The 25109-nt window shown below is 32.7% G+C and overlaps 1 protein-coding gene across 1 annotated transcript in view; it reads left to right on the top strand.

The window, feature by feature from the left end:
* Window positions 1-20153, top strand: part of LOC110021224 (tryptophan--tRNA ligase, chloroplastic/mitochondrial-like) — a gene marked incomplete at its 5' end in the record, with an annotated part of 34281 nt that extends 14128 nt beyond the window's left edge. Inside the window, 10 exons of the mRNA XM_020719635.1 lie at window positions 4070-4159; window positions 4253-4375; window positions 10779-10850; window positions 11015-11127; window positions 11216-11237; window positions 11343-11408; window positions 11681-11737; window positions 16869-16915; window positions 19834-19915; window positions 20052-20153. Of these exons, the coding sequence (XP_020575294.1) occupies window positions 4070-4159; window positions 4253-4375; window positions 10779-10850; window positions 11015-11127; window positions 11216-11237; window positions 11343-11408; window positions 11681-11737; window positions 16869-16915; window positions 19834-19915; window positions 20052-20153 (774 nt within the window). The remainder of the gene's footprint in view (window positions 1-4069; window positions 4160-4252; window positions 4376-10778; window positions 10851-11014; window positions 11128-11215; window positions 11238-11342; window positions 11409-11680; window positions 11738-16868; window positions 16916-19833; window positions 19916-20051) is intronic.
* Window positions 20154-25109: the final 4956 nt, after the last annotated feature.

Below are 25109 nucleotides of genomic sequence, written 5' to 3'. Positions count from 1 at the left end.
GACAGGCGGTTGGCGGCAGACAACTCTAGTGGCCGACAATATTTTACATCAAATCGTGTATTTTAAATTTACTCAAATCCAATGGATTTCAAATGCATTAAAATGAATGAAGGAATGAATTCCAAATGCATTGCTATATTACATTGTATTTGAAATTCTTCCTACCAAATCACTGGATTTCCAAAACTTATGCAATGCAATGCAGTCTTTTTGCAGCTGACCAAACAACGCCTAAATGTGGTCTTCCTTTGGAATGCTAGCATTTTACCGTCTAATTTACCCCGGTAGTTCTTGGGATGAGAAAGAAGTTAATAAAAAGCTTTGAAATTTGTGTCTAATTAGACTAAACTATAACAAAATTTAGACTAAGTGGGACGGTAAATATAAAATAATTAAGAAACCCTACTTCTACTATCACAATGAAAATGTTGAATGATGGTATGTGTCAGCATTGTATTTATTCATTTTTAATTTTATTAAAGTATGCCTTCCGATGTATTTTATTTACATTTTTTAGAACAAGGCAATGAGATGGCCCTTTATGCAAAATCATAGCTACTCAAGTGGGTTTGTAATTCTTTCTGGCTAAGGATTGCTCTAGATTGATGTGTAGGTCATCCTGAGATGTGTGATCCCCTACTAGTTAGCCCACTAATAGTGGCAGATTACCAATGTGCGCTTAGAAATTTAAGTGTAAGGCTTGACCCATATTAGCCAAGCCTGACTAGAAATTATTAGGTTGAAATTAATTACGTTAAAGGTCTTTAGTAAAATGAGTGACTAGTAGTCTGTTGGAGCATCATACAAGACTCTATTCCCTGAAAAGATTCAGTTCGAGTAATTTGTATTAAATTTAATGATATTTTATTTTGAATATAAAAAAAATTGATTTTACTAGAAATTCTGAAAAGTTATTTGAATATTTGAAACTCAACATATTCAAATGTCATGAAGAAATTCTCAAAATCCTGTTTCGACTTTAAGATTTCAAAATTGATGTTTTGAAAAGGTTAAATTCAAGTCAATAGTCAACCTCAAAGTCAAAATGAAGCTCTTTTATCTCAATTAAATGAATATTGAGGGAATATAGGAAATTATCACTAATAAGTGAAATTAAACTAAGTTGACAATCTTCTGAACTCCTCAAGTCAAATTAATATGTATTAGTAAATATTCTGGCTATTTTATTTTAATTATCACCAATAAGTGAAAGACCAAAAACAATGAATGCCAATGTAAATCTATTCTTTACTATTGGCATTTTACTTGCTAATTTATCCATGCAGTGCATGCAATGCACAGGATGAGAAATAAATTAATAGAAAAATTTAAACTTATATGTTGTTGGTATAAACTTTAACCAAATTTCTAACAAAATGTGTTAGCAGATATAAAATAAATAAGAAATCATACTTCTAATATCTCAAAGAAAATTTTGAATGAGTATGACATTATCAATTGTATTTGTTCATTTGTAATATTTTTGAAATATGCCCTCCACGTGTTTAATTTGGCCTTTCTAGTTTTCACTTTTAATTTTATCCACATTTAAATCATTAATTTTATTGAGGTCAATTCTTTATAGGCTCGACTCAGCACCGTTATACAAATATTTAGATTTGTACAAAAGAAATTTTTGAATTAAGGAATCTATCACCATAATTTACTGTCGTGCTTACATGTTAAAGTCTTAATAAAATCCTTTTTGAAGAAAAAGTTATGATATTATTGTTATGATTTAATATTACAAAGATATTATAATATATGAGAACTTAAAAAATTATAATTGTTAGTCTTGATGTTGTTGGAAATTTGAAAATCTAAATTGAAGACTGTAGCATTAATAAATATGGTAATGATATTTCAATTATATGGATTATGTTTTTCATGTATTAATGGAAAAATCATTTTAATGAAATTTATAAAATCTGTCATTTAAAAATTGTTTTAATATATATGTTGTGGTTTAATATTATTAAGCTACAATGTGTATGAAAACTATAATAGTTGCTCCTGTTCGATTTTTGAAAAAAAAACTAAGCATTTTTTATACATGATAAAAGACAAAAGTAATAAAGACATTTATGTCATACGTTTTCAATGCAAAATTGCTTGCATAAATTAATGTTGGGTTCCACCTTGTTGAAAAGTCTAAAGCAATAAAATTTTGTGCATAAGAGCTTCAAATAAAATATAAAGGCGCTTTAAAACCATCTAGCTACTCAAATTGCATCTTTGCTAAGCTTTATTTGGTTTTAGAGGCACATTCAAGGTATTTCTCTGTAACCATTGTTATTGATATTATATCTTATGAATGAATTTTCCTTAAAAATGTTGGAAAGTTCACTTGTAAGTATGGTTAGAACTAATTATGTACCCAAAACTTAAAAATTTATTGACAATCTCCAAACTCAACAAGTTCCACATTTCTGCATGAAATTCTTGTTTTCTTAAGTATTTTTGTCATCATTTCGTCTCTATAACTAGGGTTGTAAGTGGTCTTGATTTGGTAATATTATAAGTTTTGGTTCGAATTGAGCTTTAGACGAGCTTTCACATGTATGCTCAAGATTGACTTGTTTAGATTGTTTTTCTTAATACTTGAACTTGATTTGTTTTTAATTTATTTATGTTAATCAAACAAGTATTTAAATAAGTTAATAAAAAAACCAATAATTCAAATAAGTGTCTGGGTTTTCATGTAAATTTTCTACAAATGATTTTACTAATCTAAATAAATAAGCAATTGAATAAAATTTGAATTGGTATCTAATTATTTTAGCAATTAAATAAGAAAATATTTTAATAATAAATATATTCATATCAAATCACTTATATCATTCATAACTTAGGTAGAGGCAAAATGAGATTTTAGAAAATTATGAACGGGAAAATATGGGCTTGAACGAGGTAACATTCTGGAAAAGAAAAAAAAAAGAGTTGAGGGCCTGAGACTATCGATTGCTGAGCGAATCACCATATGAAGATGAGGAAAATGATTAAATTTATATAATATTTAATAATTAATGTGAATCTTATTATTAATAAATTGATATTCTATATTAATATGATGATTAATTAATTAATATAAAAAATGTTATGGATTGAATATGTTGGATATTTACGTGTTAATTATTAAATTAGGTTAATTAATTAATATATATTAATAAAATAAATATATAGTTAATAATTAATCTTATAATAATATTGATATGATAATATATTAATATTAAATATATAATTAAATAAGTTCTAGCTGATTAAATTTTATTTAAATAATATATCATAGATGATATAAGTTATCATTGAGCATTTAATAAGTTATTTGCTGAATAACAAATTAGTTTGTCCATGAACATAAATAAATAACTTAGACCATATTTATGTTTAGTTCATTTAACCATTGAGCTTTTAAAAAATATTCAAGTTTGTTTATTTACTAATTTAAATAAACATGATGGAGTATTAATTGAACCCAATTTTAGTTGTTTATCGAGTGCATTGGTTCATCTACAACCTAATTTTTAAATGAATTATAATTGAATGTATTATTATATTTGCTAAAAATAATTATTTGATGGGGTTTAAATTTTGCAAATTAAATGACTATTGTATGTACATAAGCTATGCATACTAGTTTTTTGCGGTAACCAAGTTTTGATTTGTGAGTTTGCTTCAAGAGCAACGTTAACAAGGTTCTAAAAAATGTTCCCACAACCCTTGTTTGCTTTAAGAACATTGTTTTGCTTCATACTAGTTTTCATTGTAAAACTGAAAATAAATTTAAAAAAGATTTGGCGGTAACAAAGTTTTGATTTGTTAATTATCTGTTTGAACAAATTCTATAAAAAAAATAGGCGAGATACGTCTAAATGATCTTCAGAAAATATTTTGTGGGAACAAAGTTTATTTTTTTTCTGTCATAGTATTTCTCTACTTAAAATGATCCCATATTTATATGGGTATCATTCATAACTTAGGTAGAGGCAAAATGAGATTTCAACAAATTATAAACGGGGTAGACTGATTTCTTTCTGCTGTTTGAATTATCTGGTTTTGTTGTCTGAAGATCACTTTACCGTATGATGTTCCACAATTGGCTGAAGCGACAAGGAACACAGCAGCTATTTATTTGGCATGTGGTGTAGATACCTTGAAGGTATATTAGATCTGCAGTTCATTGTTTTTTGTGCTGCCTTTGGTAAATTTCAATTTTGCTAAATGGCAACCATTTCTTTTGAACTTGACACAGGCTTCTGTATTTGTACAGTCACATGTTCACGCGCATTTAGAATTAATGTGGCTATTGTGTTCTGACACACCAACTGGTTGGTTGAATAGAATGATCCAGTTTAAAGAAAAATCACGCAAGGCGGTGCGTTGCTGCTGTACGACAATGTGATCTCTGTTTTAATTTTCATTTAATTAATTACTTTTTCTTTGTTGAATTGCAATTAAATTGTTTATTGAGAAGCTAAATCAAATACAACCAAATTCCAAACAGCAATACTTTTGTAAGAGCTATCACATGCTATGATCCATCTTAATTTTCTGTCCTGTCAGTTATTTTAGAGTAATGATGCAAATGTGCATTACGCAAATCAGCTCATTTGGTTTTGTCATTGTAGCTGATTTTTTGCCTGTTTTTGGGAATTCGTTGGGCTAATTACTTTCGGAAAGCCCTTCACATTCAGCATCTTCATTTGCCACTGGGAAGACATTTAATATTTCAAGGATTTATATTTATCCTATGAATGTTTTCATACAAATCTATTGTTTGGCGGCTTTCGATGATTTTTCTTCAAAATCACCTTAAGATTCAAAATCTATTTCTCCCTGATCTAATATGACTTCATTTGTTTTCTTTAGAAATGATTTCACATTTTTCTTGATAATGTTTAGTAATCATATAATCCATTGGAGGTTCAACTACCGTCTCTCAGAGTCGCCGTCATTAATCAAATTATAATAGAAGACAATGCCAAACTCAAACTTCCAGAATTAGATAGTCTCAAAGGAAAACGATTATAAGCACAGTAAAATCTAGAACTGTATCATGCAAGGATGCATTCCTTCTCATAATTATTTCTATCTCTTCATATACCCATCCATATGCTCTCCAAAATGCTCTAAATATAATACCTTATCCTTGGTATAAATAACATTATTCAATATCCCACGGTCTAAATGAAAGTATGAAACTCGTTGAGTTGAGTTTAGTAAATTTATTTGAACTAAGTGAATCCGAAGAAAATCGTGATGCCGGAACGAGGGAACCGTGGGATCCTATCATTAAATTTGCAATGTGACAATTGAAGATGGGAAGATTGATTATGTAGGAGATGAGAGGCAAATATGGTTAGTGATGGTGATTTGCAATTTTACACTCATTACAAATGTCTTAACAGAGAAATGATCTGAGCAAGTTTAGTTTATTTTATTAGTTGCTAGTTGTTTTATTTTATGTTTTTAAACTTCAATTTACTTTTATGGTCATGCCTGTGATGATGTACCTATGAAAATATTTAGCATATCTATATGACTACAAAACTTACATCTTTTTAATTTCTAATAACCAATTTATTTTATTTACCTACACCCTGTTCTGATCTACAAATAATAACAAAAGTACCTCCGATGACTTCATAGAGGGTTGAGGGATTTTCTGGCACCATAGAGTGCCAAGTTATCACAGTCGATGACTTGAACAAGTTGTTGGCGAATGAGAGGGTGAAATGGAACCAAAAGATATCGATGTAGGAACCAATTCGGTTGACGGGTGTAATAACTGAAAAAAAAAGAATTTTTAACTCATAACGTTGGTTCAAATATCAACCATCTCAACAGTTTAGACAGTGGGAGACAAATAAGATCGTCTGCATTCAAACTAGTAGGAAGTGCAGAGATTAAACTGAGGAGAGTGAGAAACAGAGTAGACCGCGTGCATCTTATACCCTGCTGTCGATGCTAGGATCATACACGAGCTGAAATCAAATGTGACTAAAGAGTTTCATTCATTGAAAATGCTAAAGGAGAGGCGATTTGAGGCAAAGACTTGCTAAACTATGATGAGAAAGCCGATTGAATGTTTCATGTCGGAATTGGTGTGAGAGTAAAGAGCCAAGCAGGAAAGCATGTCAATTGTGTGTGTGTAAAGATCAGGTCGTCGCTTGTGGTTGACAAGCCAATGTCGGCGCTGTTTGTTGGAAGTGTGCGCTCAGAAGGTGAGGTCGAAACCTAGTTGTGTCGATGAACAGGTTACCGCGCACGAAGGAAGAAGGGATGGATAACATGTGGGAATGAGATTAACCCAAAAAGGTACGACTAGGGTTTAATTTTTTTACTTTTTTTAGAATTTTGTTTATGTAGTTGAACTGTATTTAAATCATTATTTTGGGATTTTATTGATTTTGCCAGAAATTAGAGATGGAAAAATATGTAGATTGGAATTGAGGAGAGTTGAGGACAATGAAGGAAAGGGTATAAGATAAATGATGTTGAATTTTTTAATTAATTTATTTAGATTTAATGTTAATTAAAATATTAATATTAAATTATATTAATATTATAAATTAAACTCATGGATTGAAGAGCATTTGATTCAATATGAGATTTGGATTGTAGAATGTGCAAAGAGGAAAATTAAGTGAGTTAAGGTCAGTTTAGGATTTTATTGCTTATTGTAAATAATTATTTTAATTGAAATTTATTAATTATTTAATATTATGAATTAATGCCAGGAAGCCAATAATTGAAGAATATTTGTATTGAAAGACTATAAGGAAACAAGATCATTAGATTGACAATAAAAAGAGAGGGAGAAATTGAGGTTAAGTCCTACTCATGTCTTTTTTAAAAGATAATTAAATGCTTAAATTGATGTATATTTTTAAAAGACCTTATTGAATTTAATTAAAACCTCACTTTGGCCTTCCTCTATATGCAAGAACCAATCTGATTAATCAGACCAACTACTATATTAATAAAATTATAAAGTCAATCTAACAAAACTTATTAGTTGGCCTAGTATCAAGACTTTTGTAATCATTTAAGACCCAAACTAAATCAACCTGCTCCTATGATAACAAATCTATCAATCAAACCACTAAAATTAAACCAACAAAATCTTATGTATTTTAGACATGTTTGTTTGAGTAAAACCAAAGCTTGTGTCCATCTGATGGCCATATGACGCATCTTTGCTTTTGTCAGTCATTTCCCATACTTCTGAATCGCAATAGAACTTGTTTTATGCATTTGAATTATTCAATAAAAGTGGCATGACTAGCCCTCTACTAGTAAACGAGTTAATGTCGACATTGTAAACACTTCTTTGACACTTCCACATGGTTTGCTCAAAAAACTTAAAAGAGTAAATAAGCCATTACTGACACTATTGTTAATTAATTCTCTGAGCATTATGGTTCAAAGCTCTCAATTGTTGGCAGACTGGGTTCACGGTATAAGTGAAATGGCAGAACCTATATTAGGTTATAATTTCTCTCAAACGCAAATGTCAAATTTAAGTCTGAATTTTGAGCCTAAGCAACTGCTTTGTAGGGAGTACTTCAATAAATGTTGGAGGGGTGGGGTTTACGGCTATAAGAAACCCCTTATATGAATAAACCTTAATCCAAATGTTACAAAATCTAGTTAAAATTACTCTATTCCTTACCGAGTTCTTTTACACATTCAGATGGCTCATGGGATAGGGTGGTTTTTCCCGAGTGATCAGAGAATGGGGCATGTTTTCTATAAGGCTGATTTTTAGTTCTTTTGCTATTGGTTCACTGTGGTGATTGTTTACATGTTTTAATGCTCTCTTAGTTTGTTGCAACTGGATGTATGTTTGGTTCTTATAGCTTTTACTCCTTGTTGCTCATAGTTTCATCACCTGACCATAGCTCACTTGTACCTCATGGTTTCAATTCGCCTTGTTTTTCATTGGTTTATCAGCTGCATCGAGTAATTCTTATGTGAGTTTGAGATATTTTAGTCTCAATTCTTGTAGTTGGACGCAGTATACCTGGATCCCTGCTTATTCTTTGCTTAGATTTTTTGATTTTTTTTGCTATGGAAGGTATTGAGATTTGCCTCTGGCTTTTTGCCGTTATTCCACATCTACATCCACCTGAACTATCTGGAGTTTTGAGTTGTGAAATTGCCAATCCTTTATGAAACTTGGTTTTAAGTTTTCTATGGAACTTTTATAACATGGTTTTGTTCAAGAGGAAATTGTTCTCAAGTTCTTGGGGCTTTTATCACTATTACGGCCTCATAATTCTTTTTCATTGAGTTATTCACTATATAATTAATGTAACTAAAATATGGCTTAGTATATATATATATAACACCTAAACTTTTTCATTTACAAATATAACTCCCAAATATTTAATACTACATCAAACATATCACTATTTATTTTTTAAAAGTGAAATAGATCTTTTCATGTATAGGCTATGCCACCAAATAGTTATAAATGTAAATATCAAACTTTAGGTGTTTGATATGCAAATGCATAGGAATTATGTGGTATGAATGTAAAATTTCACATCCATAAACCATCAATGCATGGACGAGACTCATGCACAATTTTGGTGAACTAAAATTATTGACATTATAAGGCAAGGATGCCCCCATAAAAAGTTGATTATCTATATTTATATCACATACATGCCTAATAAAAATAACTACTAGCACATTCATGGAAATTAAAACTATGGACTTATGGTCGAGTATAAAACATAATATTACATGAAAGTGACTATGATATTAGGTTTGTTTTTGTAAGGCTTTGTTTGGTGTTTTTTGGAAACAAACTCATGCTGAAACATTGAATAAGGCTTGATCATCATCATAAACCTTGTCCTAATTGTTTGAGATTGGCTTTGTAATCTATTTTTTTCTTATAAATTTATTCATTTTGAGCATTGCAGAAAAAAAAAAAAATCTCTGCAATGTCCTTGAGCACTATTCATATTAATTAATTTTACCAATTTTATTCCTAATGCTTTAACAATTATTTATCTACTCATTTATTGAGTCTATTTTGTATCTTTTGTTATGCATGTTTAAATTTATTTTTAATTTTATTTTTTGCAATAAATGTTAACCCAATCATCTCTTAATATAATCATACCATAATTTATTCTTTATTGGGTTTGCTTTAGCTCAAAAAAATGGTAGTAGAATTGAATCTTGCTAGGAATTTGAGAAATGTGAATCCAAAGACAATATGCATGATTTGAACCCGCGACCTCATGGTGGTAACCTGTACCCTCAATGATTATGTCACGGGTAAGTGCACAATGTTGTTTGGAATACCCATAATATAATAAGTGAGTCCCTATAATTTTGGATGAGTAAATCCTCACTTAGCTCATGTACTTCTTCTTTTATAGTAATGATTATATAGGAATTTCTTTAATATAATCATTACTATGAAAGAAGAACTACATGAGCTTAGTGAGAATTCAATCATCCAAAGTTATAGGTACTCACTTATACTAAGTGGGAATTTACTCACCATAATATTAGGGACTCTCCAAATAAGAGGAACCTCTCACTCTTACCTTTTTGCTCTCATCAAAACCTTTTCATATTTATAATGTAGTATGCGAGCTTATAAATAAAGTCTTAGCCAATTAAATGAGTGGTTTCTGCCTTGTTGGGTGGTTAGTGATCATTGGGAAGAACAATTTATTCCCAATGGATCATCAATTTCATCTTTTTCGAAGAAAATTGGCCTCAAATATGATGTTTGACTAAACACCTTCCCCATTATTGTCAATCAATGCCCATTGGAGTGCTTATCCAAGAAATGGTGAATCCACTTTGATACCAATATGATGTAGCCCAAATAAACAAAGTAAATTGAAAGTTGATAGGAATTAGATAACTTTACTAGGATAGAAAACTTTTATGATGGGTATGATCATAACTATTCCAGTGCTTTGGATTCTATTAGAACTTCGTAATGGACTGTGCTTTGGCAGGAGTAGTGCTATGATGGGTGATCTATTAAGAATGTCTCGTGTCGAATCCCTTAGAGTAAAAAAAAGAAAGACAAATTATATTAAATAAGTGGGGACTCACTACTTAAAACTATGGGGGTTCTCACTCACTCATAATGAACAAGGATTCGCTCACCTACGAACACTTAAGTTACCAATAGTTATAGTTCATTAGTATTCTTACTTACTCATCTTAATATTCTCATTCATGCTTCACTTAATGTCCAAACTTAAATTGGCTCAATCAGGGCCATAATGTAATCAAATTTTCTTTTTTTAATGCTACACTAGGATGGCCAAATGGACAAAACAGTTCTATTTGAATTAATATTTCAATTCATGCTCTTAACTTATTTTGAATCATCAAGCTTCTAAGGGTTCAGAATGGTGTCTTTTAATTATGATCAAGTTCTTCACTTATTGGACATGACTTTGATGGATTTTGAGTGTCAATTGCTAAAAATTAGACATCTTTCTTTTTTAAGATTAGGGAATTTAATTTTAAGGCCAGTTATTGCAAATTGTGCATATTTCACGTTTATTTACTTTTTAAATGTGATGTTCAGTTACTGCAAAAATTACATATTTCACTCAATGCAAGGAATAATTAACTAGAAAGCATACAAGTAAGAAGTTGTAATTTGTTCTGTTCTATTAGTATTTACTTGAACATATAATTTCCTGATGCTTTTATAGGATTTTTTTTCAGCAGCATATGACTGTTCTTCCTAGGTAAGTCTTGAGTATGACACTTTTTTTTTAAAGGGCGATGAAAATGTTGGAGCAGCCCTTCTAACATACCCTGTCTTAATGGCTGCTGATATTCTTCTTTATCAGGTAGAGCTATCCAAGTTTCTCATCTCTGTTCTGTTCATTCTAAATGGGCTTTCATTTGTGTCCTAGCCATTTGAATTCACTCATTTGTCATTTTAAATTAGGTTCCAGTTCGAATTTTTTGCGTTCATTCATTGTCATGTGTTGCTGATTTGGTACTGTAACAGTCTGATTTTGTGCCTGTTGGGGAGGATCAGATGCAGCATCTTGAACTAACCCGTGAACTGGCTGAGAAAATGAACCACCTGTATGGAGGACGGAAATGGAAGAAATTGGGAGGGTGGGGTTTTCTTTTTCATTGCCAACTGATAGAAGTTGATATGGTTGCTTGTTTCGACCTTGATCCTGATACTATTCTCTGAATGCAGGAAAGGCGGTGCACTCTTTAAGGCATGTCTCGCTCCTTTCAGTTTCTTGACTTTTACTCAAGAAGATGCAGATCTGCTCATTTGCTTTCTAAATATTTTAATCCTAGTTTCACTGTACGTAATGTAGGTCCCTGAAGCTCTTATTCAGCCAGCAGGTGCTCGTGTTATGTCTCTCACAGATGGTCTTTCAAAGGTAATCAAGGACACTTAGTTTTGGAGGAGACCCTTATATTCTCTTATGAATGCTCTTCCTTCGTCCAAATAGAGCGTCTCTTATTATCTTTTACTAGACTTTAAGGCATAAAATGGCCATGAACGCCATTTTAGTTTTGAATTGCATGTACATATTTTCCTTTATCCTAAATAGCTTAAATGAAAATTATAAAGATTATTTACTCACCCTTGATATAATAAGGTGCTTTTTGAAATTCTTCTCCTATTAATTTAATGATGGTTACCCCATAGATGTCAAAGTCGGCTCCTTCAGATATGTCTCGTATCAATCTTCTGGATCCAAAAGATGTAAGTGAGATATGCTTCAACCTTGTTTATCTTGCTACTGTTTCTATTGAATGTTTGAAACATATCAATAAAACATATTGCTGATGGAATTGTATTTTATAATTATTATCATCTAGGCAAGAACACATTCGATCTATTGAATTATCCAAATAGTTACAGGTAGTTAATAAGTTTGAAGGTAGTTTAATTGCCATAAAAATAATAGTCTTCGTAATTCACCTTTTTGTTGCAGTTATCAGATTTTTTTTTTTTGTTTTTCTAAGTTTTTTTCTTTATATGGTGCTGAATTTTTCCTTATTCCCACCGAAAGTGCACATTAGGGAGCGGTTCCCTCTTATTTAAGTGTAGCTTGGTGATCCTTTAAAAAATGAAATGCATTTACCAAGCTTGTCAATCATGGAAAATTTCAACATTTTATTTTGTAAGTTTTGATGTTTATTTTTTATTACACATCTTTGTCATTAGTCGTCTATGGGCTTAAAAATTCTCACCCTGCTCTTTAATATTCAAATGAATTTGGGCAGATTTTCAAAATAGAGATTAGATATTAGATATTAGATAAGATACTAGGAGATTTTGTCTTCTAAGAAGAATTTCATTATAAGGGGAAGCTCTTAATGTTAATTGTCTCTCTTAATCTTGGGAAAGCATGTTCGATTAAGATTAGTTATCAGGATCTATAATGCATTGTTTAATAATATTAAATTAATTGTGAGACGAGATATGTCCTTGTTTCCTCAGAGTAGATACTGGGAGAAATGATGTGCCAGATCAAGATCTCATAATTCTTTCATGTCATATTTTCTTAGAGTTTGGTTTACTTATTCAAAAAAGATAGTTACTCAATGTTATTAAAGTATCATTGTTAAAATTCATGTGTCATGTCATCTAAGGAAATATGGCTGGTTTCATGCCATAATGATTGTGGCTCATATACTTAGTTTTGGGGAGCATCATATTCAGGTGTCGTAATATAATAGTGTCATTGTTACTCGGCTAGTAACCCTGTTTGAAGGTGCGTGTCACATCCTCATTGGATTGAGGTTTTGGAGTGCGATCTTATGGATATACTTGATCCGACTAACCGAATCATTGAATTTAAAATTGTCATTTCTTAGCAAGTTGGTACAAGGATGTATGCATAACTACTTTGAGCTTCAATAGGTTAATTATTGTTTTGTCATTTAAACAATCTTCCCTTCTACTATGCTTTTCCTTAAATACATATCATCATTACAAAAGATCCCGTGATGATTTATCTTGGAATTTAGGGTATTTTTATGATAGGATGATTCTTTCTTATTATGATATTATGGTAAAGGAACCCATCTTGGGAGTGACTTCAAATATTTAGTTTTATGATTAGGAGCTTGAACATGACAATAAATCATTTCAATTATGATATTTTTATAATTAAACCCATCATTAGGCTAGATATGTCCTCCCTACCTTTAGCTTTGCTGAAGGAGTTCTAGCTGTTATTTTTTTTTTTTCCGGTGACTAAAAGTAATCAAAGATGCCACAAATAAGGAATAATGCCCGTCCAGCCTGAGATTTGGTTATGGAAGGTTTACAACGGGAGATCTGTTGTCTCTAACAAAGGATAATTGTTGAACAACAAAAATTGAAAGAACACGAGGTGGATCAAGAGAACAAAATTCTTAAGGACGAATATGAAACCCCATTTCATCAAGAATCCTCAAGTTTTGATGGGTTTGGTGATCCAGTGTCCGAATCATTGTGGATACTTGTATATGATTAGCCAGTGTATGGTGAGAAATGTGTTGGAGTTCCTAGAGTGAAAAGTTCATGTGACGGCGTTTGGCAGCTTGATCTGGTGGAGTTTATTATGAAAAAACATTCAAATTAGAAGGGTTATTTCTATCACTTGTGAAATGTATGCTTCTTTAACCTCTAGGCAGTTCGAATTATCGTCAAATGATCGGTTTGATAATGACAATTCCTATTCTTTTAACCATAGAGTTCTTATTGGTTCGAATAAACTAAGTGAGGATGCTATGCTTGATTTGATTTCATTTGATACTAGCGGCATACCTGATTTAATTCCCACCAAACATGAAGAAAAGAAGCAAGTATACTACCTACCAAAATTGCAGATAATATTCAAATTGGAATGTTGGATGCGCCCGTAACTGAATCTATTGGTGTTTGGCATCTAGTTAGTGTCCCCAAAGGGGCAAAGCCTTCTCTCCATCTTTGCAGCGTAATTGGACAAATGAAGAAAACTTGGATTTTCATGGGCAAAAGCAGCCTCTTTAGGAACTTGATATGATTGTCCTACTTGGTCAACGATATTCTTCTCTTGATTATAAGTATGGATGATATTGATGGCTCCTATTTTTGGCTTGCATTAGAGGAGCATCAAATGCGGGGATTCTCTTGTGATCCTTTCACTTATTCTTGGATAATAATGTTTGATAAGATTCTAGTTCTCATATAAATTATTCGGGAAGGATTTCTAGGTTGTCATGTGCCTGAGCACTCTGTAGGGAAGAGTGATGTTGATGGTGATATGGTTTAACTGTTGCAAATTTATATTATTTTATATTGGGATCGTTAGAAGGGACATGAAGTCACAATGCTTGTGCTATACCACACACATGCTATTATGTTATCTGAATCAAATGAAAGTCTTAACTTTGTTGTTAGTAATTATGAGAGATTTTTTTCTTTCTATTGCAAAAGGCCTTCTTGGTTCATTTCAGCTTAAGAGAAATCCTTTAGTAGATTTCTTGGGGAAGCTCCATTTTTGCCAGACCCTGCATTGAGATTGTTGGAGGATGTTTGTTACTCAAGTATTTATGATCACCTTAAGAAGATATTCTAATAGTGATTGATGCACTCTGAGTTTTGGCCCTTTATGGAGTTTAATTTTGAACGGTCCATCTAATCGTCTAGTTTGCTTGAAGATTGCTTTGAAGTGTGTTGTTTATGCTAAAGAAGAAGTTAGAACAAAAACTATTGGTGGTAAATAAGCTCTATATTGTCCAATATGCCTCATAAATTATTGAGAGCTTTGCTAGAAAATTGTTGTTATCTGTTGTCAATCATCAAGTTCCAGAGGTGGAGTCTCAATGTGTGAGTTTTAGTCGGTAGAAAACTGGAAATTTTGAAGTCAGGGCTTCTAAAGTGAAGTCACGAGGGACACCCTTGCTTATTCATAGTATGCTGTATCGATGTCCTCATCCTCAAGCTCTCTGTAGAAAACATCATTATTTTTTACTCTCTGTTCAAAGAAATCAAGTCTCTTCAAACTTATTTTTAATATTTACTGAAGAGTTCCAAATGCTGTCAAGCAGGCTATTCATCGGCATGTTCCCGTGCTTTTGAGAAATGTCGGAGTATCATCAAATGAGCTAAAAATTAATTTTCAATCCACATGAAGGATGTGAAAAACTTATTATTCTAGTGTTGCAAGTTATTAGTGAAGAACAACTGATGCTGATATAATTACTGCTGTTAAGCATTTGTATGAGACTAGAATGAAGGATGCTGCGATTATGATCCCAGTACTTTCTTCTCTTTCAAAAGATGAGGTTTTACCAATATTTCCAAGGCTTCCAAGGCTTGTTGAGCTTCCAATTGAGAAATTCCAAGCTGCATTAGCTTGCATTCTTTAGGGTATACAGGTATAGCATTAATCTTTGTTGAGTTATTGAATGCAATTCATGACATCAATCCTGATAAGGATTGAGTTGCTCTAAAAAAGATAATGGAGGCTTGGATCATTGATCTTGACCTACTATGGGATTAGAGCAATTCCATTACTTTCAATGTCTCAGAGTTGTCTGCTCGTTACGAATTAGATCTAAGATTGCTCAATATGAGGGAATGTTGCCAACCCCGGGAGATTGACACTGGAATTAGAGTTTTATTTCACTTTATATGTCTTGGTTTATGTGTGTTTAGTTTGTTATTTGTGTTTCTATGTTTTAGGATGTCTTGTAATTAGGAGAGTCTAGCCTTTGTAAATAAGGGCTATTTTTTGTGTTACTTGGAGGGGGAGTTTTTTATTGGTTGTAATAATCTTTCCTATATTCTTCTGGGTTAAGAACTATATTCACTATATTGGAGTGGCCCATGTGGTGATCAACCATTTTTCTTTTAGTTAATGCATTCTTTCTCTTCCTCGTGCTGTCCAGGAATCCTCCTTTTCTGGAATTTTTGAAACTGCAGATTTCAAATATTGCCTTGTTAGGATATGATTATCCATATCTAATGAATAACATGATCATTTAATTAATTTGCACTAGCATTCGTGCTAACTCATAAATTATCGATATTGGAATCCAATAAGCGGCATCTACACATATTACAATACAGGGATATTTACATATATTTCACAAAATTTTTATATATTTAACGTCTAAATTTTGATATCACTGTCCTTGAAAATTGGCTTAAATTTATAACATATGTTTTTAAATAATAAAAAAACTGAATGAACATTTTAAAAATATTAAAAAATAGCTTTGAATTGTAAAATACAATTTTATAAACTCAAGAAAATCAGAAACTATATAATAAAAAATTAGGAGACAAAATTATATATTTTTATTTTTTTAAATAATTATTTTTTATTTTTTAAATATTTTTTTTATTTTTATTATTATTGCCAACCACGCATTCTAAATTTAAAATGAATTTTGAGTCATTGTATTAATTACCATTTTAGTAGCATTACATACCCGTGCTTTCTTCATAACCACAACAGTTTAAATCACAGTTGGTAATAAAAAAATTGTTTGCTTAAGACTAGACAAGTTTCGCAACAAAAATAGAAAGTCTTTATTGTGATGTACTGAGAAAATTGTTTTGTTTAGATGTTTCATCTCCCAACAAATTATTTGAGCTTAATTTATGATAACCATTTCTAATCCTACGAGCTATATAGTAAAATTTACTTGACCGGGGCTGAGGCATGTTCCCCCCTAGTCTTTAATCCGCCCATGTGTTCATTACATACAAACACACTCACTCACGTTGAAAATACATGTGCTGGCATTCACAATTTTTTTACTCCTGTACAAATCATGCCACCATGTCAGAATTTGAACAATACAATAGTATTTATTTAAATTGGTTGTTAATGAATGCTATATGAATTTAGGTCATTGCCAACAAGATCAAGCGTTGCAAAACTGACTCGCCTCCAGGGTTTGTAATATATATCTACTGCAATTGTTTCTCCTTTTCTATATTATATTTTGCATGATATTTTGAAGATCATGCGTGTTATTTTCTGCCTCTTTCCACTGCACATATGTGAAAATACAGTTCATATTATTTATTTAATTTCATGTTAAAATTTCTGTACTAAATTATTTATACGCATGTGATGCTCTTATATTCAGTAGGCAGTTTCTGAAATTAGTTTGGTTCCAAGGAATTTTGTAATACTACTTAGTTGAAATATTTAACTATAGATATTCTAGAGCGTGTCTAAACTTTATTTATCTTTTTAACTTGTAACCAAGTCCCTATGTTTATTTTGTTTTTGTACTTGGTCTAGCTGATATATGTAAACTAGACCAACAAGTAGAGATTAGATATATATATATATATTATGAAAAGCCCAAGGGCTGATTTTATTGAAATAGAAAAGGATACATAAAAGTTGTATGATAAGAGCCCAAAAGAGACACCCTACCATACGATACAAGTACAGTAATACCCCAACAAGAGATACAGATAGACTCAATAAAATGTAAAACAAATTTAAAACATGCAGAAAACAAGTAGCTAGAGACAAGCCAGTTTAGTCATGCCTCTTCCTCTAGTTTTAGGAGCAGAACCAGAACTTTGAAGAGTCGTGTCATTGCCAGGAGTCACCAAAGTATCATCCATTAAGTTTCCAAGTTGGAGTGAGCCTTCAGCTTTCTTTTTCCCCCGAGAAGTGTAAACATGTCATTCTTCATCTGAAGACTGGCTCATGTGATCCTCGATCTGATTTGATGTTAGCACCGCAGGAGGAAAGACAGTCTTTGCCACCGCGATAAGTTCCAGTGTATGTGAAGAGAAGTGTGAATAGTTCCCTCCGCACCTGATGCTTCCTGAATAGGAGCTGCGGGATTATCTTGATTTTCAGTTCAAACATTATCCTTTGTAGGATGGTCAGGAGAAGGGATCCTAGGGGCAGAAACCAACTCCTGTCTTTAAGTGATTCCCTTCTCAGGTTGGCTGTCATCAGAGTTGTTGGGAGCGCGTTCAGGCACATGGGGTGCACTAATAGTGTGTTCGTGCTTTTGACTATTGGTTCTCAACTGTGGGTGCAATCTGAAACATTTTTCCTGCGGGTGTCTAAACATCTTGCAGTGCTTGCAGTAGTATGGTTTTTGTTCCATAATGATTTTTTGCCAATAACCATTGTGAGCAGATCCAAGTCAAGCTTCTTTTACATCTGGTAGTGTAATATCTCGTTCAATCAAAATCCTTGCAATTGAGGGTCTTGAGAAATGAACTGTATGTAAGTCTACCTGCAAAGATTTTTCAAGAATAGTCCCAATTGCATATAAGATAGGTAAGTCAAAGATATGAAACTTGAGTTCAGGTAATGAGAATCAGATAGGTGCAATTGGGGGTTCTTGACTGAGATCAAAATTGGAGGTCCATTTGAGCAATTTCATATGTTTGCCCTCAATTGTGATGAATTTCTTTGAGAAAATAATCGTGTAATTATCTTCTGTGCTCAGTTGTATCATAACATGTTTTCCGTCGAAATGACCCACCTATCAATCCCCAACCAATTTGAAATCTTCAAAAACCTTTCTGATGATCTTCCTTTTAGGGCAACCTAATTGGAACTTTCCAACTAGTGTAAATTTGTATTTTCCTGCACGAGTTGAAATTTCAGCGTCAGAAAAGAAAATTGCTGGTTTGCCCGCCTTTTTCTCTACTTTTTTTATGAGATTGCAATCTCCATTTCCAACAATAGAATCATGGTAAATCTGCGGGAATACCGTACTAACTGCAAGTTGAAAGGGGAGCTGTGTTTGTGAACCACTGTAGCATAGGAGGATTTGTATATATATTTATTTATGTGTGTGTGAAGGGCGCTGGGTTACTTTAAGCCAGCACAAAATAACGCCTTGCTCAAAACTTTATTTTGACTTAGTATGAGGATGGATCGTTAGATATCCTATCAAGTTGGGCGCTAACTTGTGGTTCTGGTTTAGATTAAGAGAACGTAACCAATAGAAAAATTTATGCAGAACCATGTAATGAATTTAAATTAGAATTTTGCTTGTTCACGGGCATTTAAGAGACATGCCAAATTCTCACTTGATTGTGGTGTTATTATTTAAGGTTTTGTTAGGATGTCACCAGTAAGTGACAAACCAAGCCTGATTTTAATATGTGTAAACTAAGCAAGTGTTAGCTAGAAGGGTGGAATTGTTCTATAATTGGACTGTGATATCATAGATGCTTTTCAATATGTGTATATATATATATATATATATATATATATATATTATGGATCTAGCTAATGTAAATACATATACTAATATGTATTCTCTTATTACTTTGTTTAGCTTACATATACTGGACCAAGCTCTAGCTTTGTTTTTGTTATATTACTTTTCTTATTGCTTGGTATTGCCACATAATAGTTGGGTTTTAAATAATTTCTTCAACTAAATGGATCGGCCTTCTGCCACTTTGGTAAATAACTCATCTTTGAATAGCTGAGAATGTTAGCAAACAATGATTGACGGAAAATTGGACTTGGGTAGAAATACTTTTGAGCGAAAAGTCTTTCATTAAGTGAATTTGGTTGAGCTCTAATTGCTTTGTGCAAAAATCCATTATTTAAGAAAATTTTGTGGAGTGTTTATTCCTACGTTTTGATATTTTTTTTACTGTATCTCCTTGTAACTACATGTTCTCAATGAGCGCTGTAATTCTTGATAATACTTGGCTTAAAAATACATTCTTGACAATTACAGAGTTGTTTCGTGATCTTGTTTGCTGCTTCTTATGGTGATACAATTGCATGGCAAATGTTATCTGCTTTTATTTGTCTATTGTTTTATGTAAATGACATCTAGAACAGTTTTTGTTGAATTTTACACCAGATTGGAATTTGATAACCCTGAGAGACCTGAATGCAACAATCTTCTATCAATTTATCAGCTTGTTACTGGTTGGACTAAAGAGGTTTGAATTCTGAGCACATTCATATTTCGTTTTGATCGTCCTCTGAAAAATACTAAATCGCTTCTTTTTGGAAGAGTTTATTACTTTATTTATTATCCATACTATGAAAAATTTAAATAGTTCTTTCTTTCAACAGGAAGTTGCGTTGCGATGCCAAAACATGAATTGGGGGGCTTTCAAGACGATCCTTACAGATGCTTTGGTCAATCACCTGCACCCAATTCAGGTTATTTTTTAGGGGCATTAACTTACATAGCACACAGTTCTTCTGCATTTACATATCCCACGCATAAACTTCTATATTTACGCACATAGCAAACATGTATGCATTTACATAAACTCAATTCTTTAATCTTACAGAAAAAATAGCACTATTAGTGCTTATAAAAAGTCAAACACACATTTTCATGCATATGTTTTAAACTCCAAAGTGTTATGTATACAAATATGGAAGTATAGGTGTGTGATATGTAAATACATAAGAATTACGTGCTATGTAAAATTTCCTTTTTTTATATATGCATAATGATTTTGCTTCAGAAGGCATACATGTCTGCATAAATGAACACATGCATGGAAAATAAAACCATGCATAGACCTTTACACTGATGGAATCATTTATCCTACGAGAAAGTATGACACATCAAGGTTTTTTGCGCTAGCAATATGTCAGGGTCTATTATCACCAGGCGAGTGCCATTCAGTATTTATGTTTATAGTTTAGTGAAGAGCCAATGCTAAATACAATCTTATTGAGTTATTTTTGAAGTAAAATGAAAAGAAAAAAAAAACACAATAACAATAAAATCAAAACACAAAATGATTCGCATGAAAGGTTCGATTTGTTATTTTATTCTGAAAATCAAAGACACTGGGCTTATAAGAAATGCAGAGTCTGGTATTTATGATTAATTTGAGTTATTTGTGTTGAAAACTTGAAGAACAGCACACAGTTATGTCTATTCATAAATAATAAATCGAATATTCTTGAGGATGATTAGACAATTATATAGTTATTGAATTTTTGGGACTACCTAGTTCCAATTATGGACATTTAAGGTCAAGAGGCTTGATCATTGAATTTTGACAGCTCAAAATGTATCTTTATTTATCATTTTCTAAACATATTGATGTTCTAGATTAATCTGACATAATTCTAACCAACTAGTAACATTCTCCTCACAGCTACCACTTATACTTCAAACTTGTAATTAAATTTTAAATTAAACTAAATAATAAAAACAATTGTTAACTGTTAAGTTTTTAAAAAAGTATAACTTCAGGTCACCTATTAAACTCAGAAGGTAGATGTTTAATATTGATTATTTTGATAGTTGGATGGTGTGCTTTAATATACTATGGAGAACTGCTGCTTTCAGCTGGTTCCTCTATGGATTTATGGATAGTGTTCTTACAAGGTGAGTGCGTGGATTGGTTTAGAGGGCTATGCCAAGGGGAGGATAACATTTGACAATTATAGCAGATCGGAGAGGTGGCTGTTTTTTTTGCTTTTTTGCTTTTTTTTTAATTTTTTTCATTTTGAGCAAAAGTGATTGTTAATGTAGGACATTATAGAGAGTTTAGGTGAATAGCGTTTGGGTATAACAAAGCTCTTTCAGTGGCATGGTGTTGGGCATTCAATGGTGTTTAGCACTAGCACCACAATGGCAGGATGTTTGGGAAAGAGCTGGAAATCATATGTCAAGACTTGCGAGCCTCAGGGCTGAGCCTGAGAGAAGTACAACATTCTGAAGTTAATATATTATCTATGTCCAAATCATTTAAACAAGATATTTGGTCATTGCACCTAAAAACTTCTGCATTGCCACAAATTTTGATAAAATGACTGATAGTTTTTCATTAGTTTTAGGGTCTGTTTGGGGCAGCTGTAGCTTCTTGAATAATCTGCTGATAAGCTAATTAAAAATAATCTGGTGATAAGCTAGGTGCGGTGGCTATTACAAATTTTTATTTTTTTGAAAAAGTCATACCACAGCCAGAAAACTGTCATTGCACCTAGACATGTGCGGTGTGAAAACGCTGTTTTCAGCGTTTTGAAAACGCATAAGCTACCAAAACGCAGTTTACCCAAACAGGTCAGGTGCATTTTCAAAATACTACCGCACCAAATAAGCTGCCCTAAAGACTGATAGTTTTCATTAGTTTTATTTTTCCGTGCATACCCTCATTCTTTAAGTACCATATGTGAATTTAGCAACATAGGTATATGGGGCCAAATTGGGTTCCGGCGCGTGTATTTCCACAGTGGGGGCTTTGGGGCTACCTGGCTCCATTGGCCAGACCCATGGCCATTAGATAAAGCACATTACATTTTATTTTTTTCTCCACTTAGAGCTAAACAAAGTCTCCATAAGTCATTTTTCTATTGGATTCATGATAGAGATTTGAAGGGGAGGTCAGGAGAAGAAGGAACCCATCATTATTTAGCTTTCAATAGTGCCACAACCCATCATTCTTTTATTTTATCGCTTATCATCATTTTGACTTCCATCATGATGCCCTCCATCGCATTTTACGTGCAGTGCTATCTACTCGTTCTCTATCAATCACAATGTCATTGGTAGCTATTTGCATAAATATTGAGTGGTCGAATTTACCATCTGTGGTTTGCGCCATCTCTGTACAAAGAAGAAAGTAAAGTGTAATCAAATATCCATTTTGTTCATTCAATTGCATCTGAATATATTTGTTCTCGTTCTCAGGACAAATTGACATTATTTTATCATGGAGATGATCAGAGGCATTCTTCTTATATATTTTTTAAATATTATATAGTGTCCCTACTCCAAAAAAATTATGGGTTCTCTTCTAATTTAAGGAGTTGGGTAGGGGTTCAAATTTGGCCCAAGATTGAGCATAACTCAAAAAACTTTTGTTTATATATATATATACTACGAGCCAATCTCGAGTTAGTTCGAGACGATCCATGTAGTCCATGTATGGCTGAAAATCGGCTAAAAAAAATTTGATCCAAAGTTTCGGCTCATAGCTTGGCTTGTTTATTCCGATATGATCTCTATCCAAGCTAAAATTAAAATCAATTTTCGAGTGATTAACGATCTTCGAGCTAAATTCATAGCCTTTTATGTTGATTATCTTACTCGATCATTCATGTTGCTCTCTTGTTTGGGTTTCTGTTACGAGACACCTAAGGGAAATTTATTTATTTTTATTATTTATTATTGTTTGGTATAATGGCTTAATAGGTTAGGGTTAGGGGGATGCACGAGATTGTAATCTTGAGTCTTAGGTTTAGGGTTCGAGAAAGGTTGCCTACTCTCGAATTTTAGGTGTTGGGAGAGATCGCTTACCTTTCAAAGTGTTGGTGCTCATCTTTTTGTATTTGGAGTTGTTTTATTTTGATTTGATATAGATGGAATAAAATATATTATTTCTACCTTAATCTCTGTGAAAAATAGATGTTTCATACCAAATTGGTATCAAAGCTGTTGGTTTCTGGGAAAACCACTTAATCGCAGCGTAAAGTCGTTGCGACCTAACTCATGAAATCTCTCTTTACTAAAGAGTGACTTGTATTCATACATGCTGTAAATTGTCACTCGTTGATTATTTAATAGCAAAATATGTTAAATTTAGAACATCGCATACAAAAGGAAAGAAGTCTTGATTTTATCACTCTCGTAAAGGTGATATGGATGGGCATCAGTCCAACAAAATAGAGTAGTTAGCCTTTCTAATGTCTATTCTAGGTTCTTTAAGCATTTTCTATTACTTTCTTTGTTTATGACGATTTGGAAAGCATTCAAATCCATCCATAAGGCCAAGCATTTTTTCAAGTAGAGCGATGCAATATTTGAAGTCATGATTATTCTCTAATGGATTAGCTCTCTGCAAACATTTTTTGAGAACCTATTTAGGACCATTTATCCCAATTCTTATTGTATGGCCAAGCTGTTTTGGCACGAAATAAAATCATGAAGTTTATGAGATTGACAAAACTATCATGCATGCGTGTTTTCCTATTTGCATGGAGGAGATGCAAATGCAGTACAGTGCTCTGTATAGCTCGTTATTGCAATTCTTATTGTATGGCCAACCTGTTTTGGCACGAAATAAAATCATGAAGTTTATGAGATTGACAAAACTATCATGCATGCGTGTTTCCTATTTACATGGAGGAGATGCAAATGCAGTACAGTGCTTTGTATAGCTCGTTATTGCAAATATCAAAATTTTGGCCTATGTAACACACCATTTCTTATGTTCATTTTGCCTACAAGCCATCAGTGCTTGCAATATGATTCAATGATATTTGCGTTGAGTGTTTACCCGATCATATGAGGATCTTATCTGGGGGTGTAAAAAAGCTTTGCCAAACTCGAGTCCTGCCTAACTCGAGCTCAGCTCATCTTTCAAAATGCATACTCGTGCTCAATCTCATATCACAATGATGATTGTGGGCTCACAAGCTTGAGCCAAAAATCAAATTATAACTAGAGCTCACTGGAGAAGGCTTCAATGGATGGAGAAGACGACGAATGTCACGACAGCTTGCCAGAGAAGACATCTGACATCTACATGACCATTGAACGGTTAATCAATCCGACTCGCTAGTTGATGAGTTTAGACAAACTTGAACTCCAACTCGTTTAATAAACGAGCTTAAGTTTGAGCTCCTGCTGTAGCTCGAGGCTCCACAAGCTTCATTAACAAATTGAGCTCTAGTCAGCTCGCGAGCCGACTCAGCATCCTTGCAGTCCTAATTCTATCACTTGCTATCATCACAGTAGTCCACCTCACAACTTGAGTCTAATCGTAGTTAGCACTCTCTCTACCTGGATTTGGTTTGAGACCCCCCAATTATTAGGATTATCTCGTAATACTTCGACAGCTAGGGAAGATCATCAATTCAACACGCTTCTTGAATTCAACTATAGCAAGTCAGCTGCATATAGTTGACAGCGAATGATCATTAACGCAGTCAAAAAGCATCTTGACGACATCGGTTTCTCGATGTCCATATGTCAATATGTATCCATCCAAAGCACCATTTGCTTCCTCATTCTTGTGGATCATGCTATTTGCTGACCAACAATTGTCTTACATCTGGTTATTAGGGTATGTGACAATCCTTTCTAAACCAAAAGTTTAAGTCGATTAGAGAAAGCTTACACCATGTATTCTTGCACCATATTTTTCAAATATCAAATAT

The sequence above is a fragment of the Phalaenopsis equestris genome, unplaced genomic scaffold (genome assembly GCF_001263595.1).
Source record: "Phalaenopsis equestris unplaced genomic scaffold, ASM126359v1 Scaffold000123, whole genome shotgun sequence".
Taxonomy (NCBI): domain Eukaryota; kingdom Viridiplantae; phylum Streptophyta; class Magnoliopsida; order Asparagales; family Orchidaceae; genus Phalaenopsis; species Phalaenopsis equestris.
Note: the sequence above shows the minus strand (reverse complement) of the source record. Positions and strands in the feature narration are given on the sequence as shown.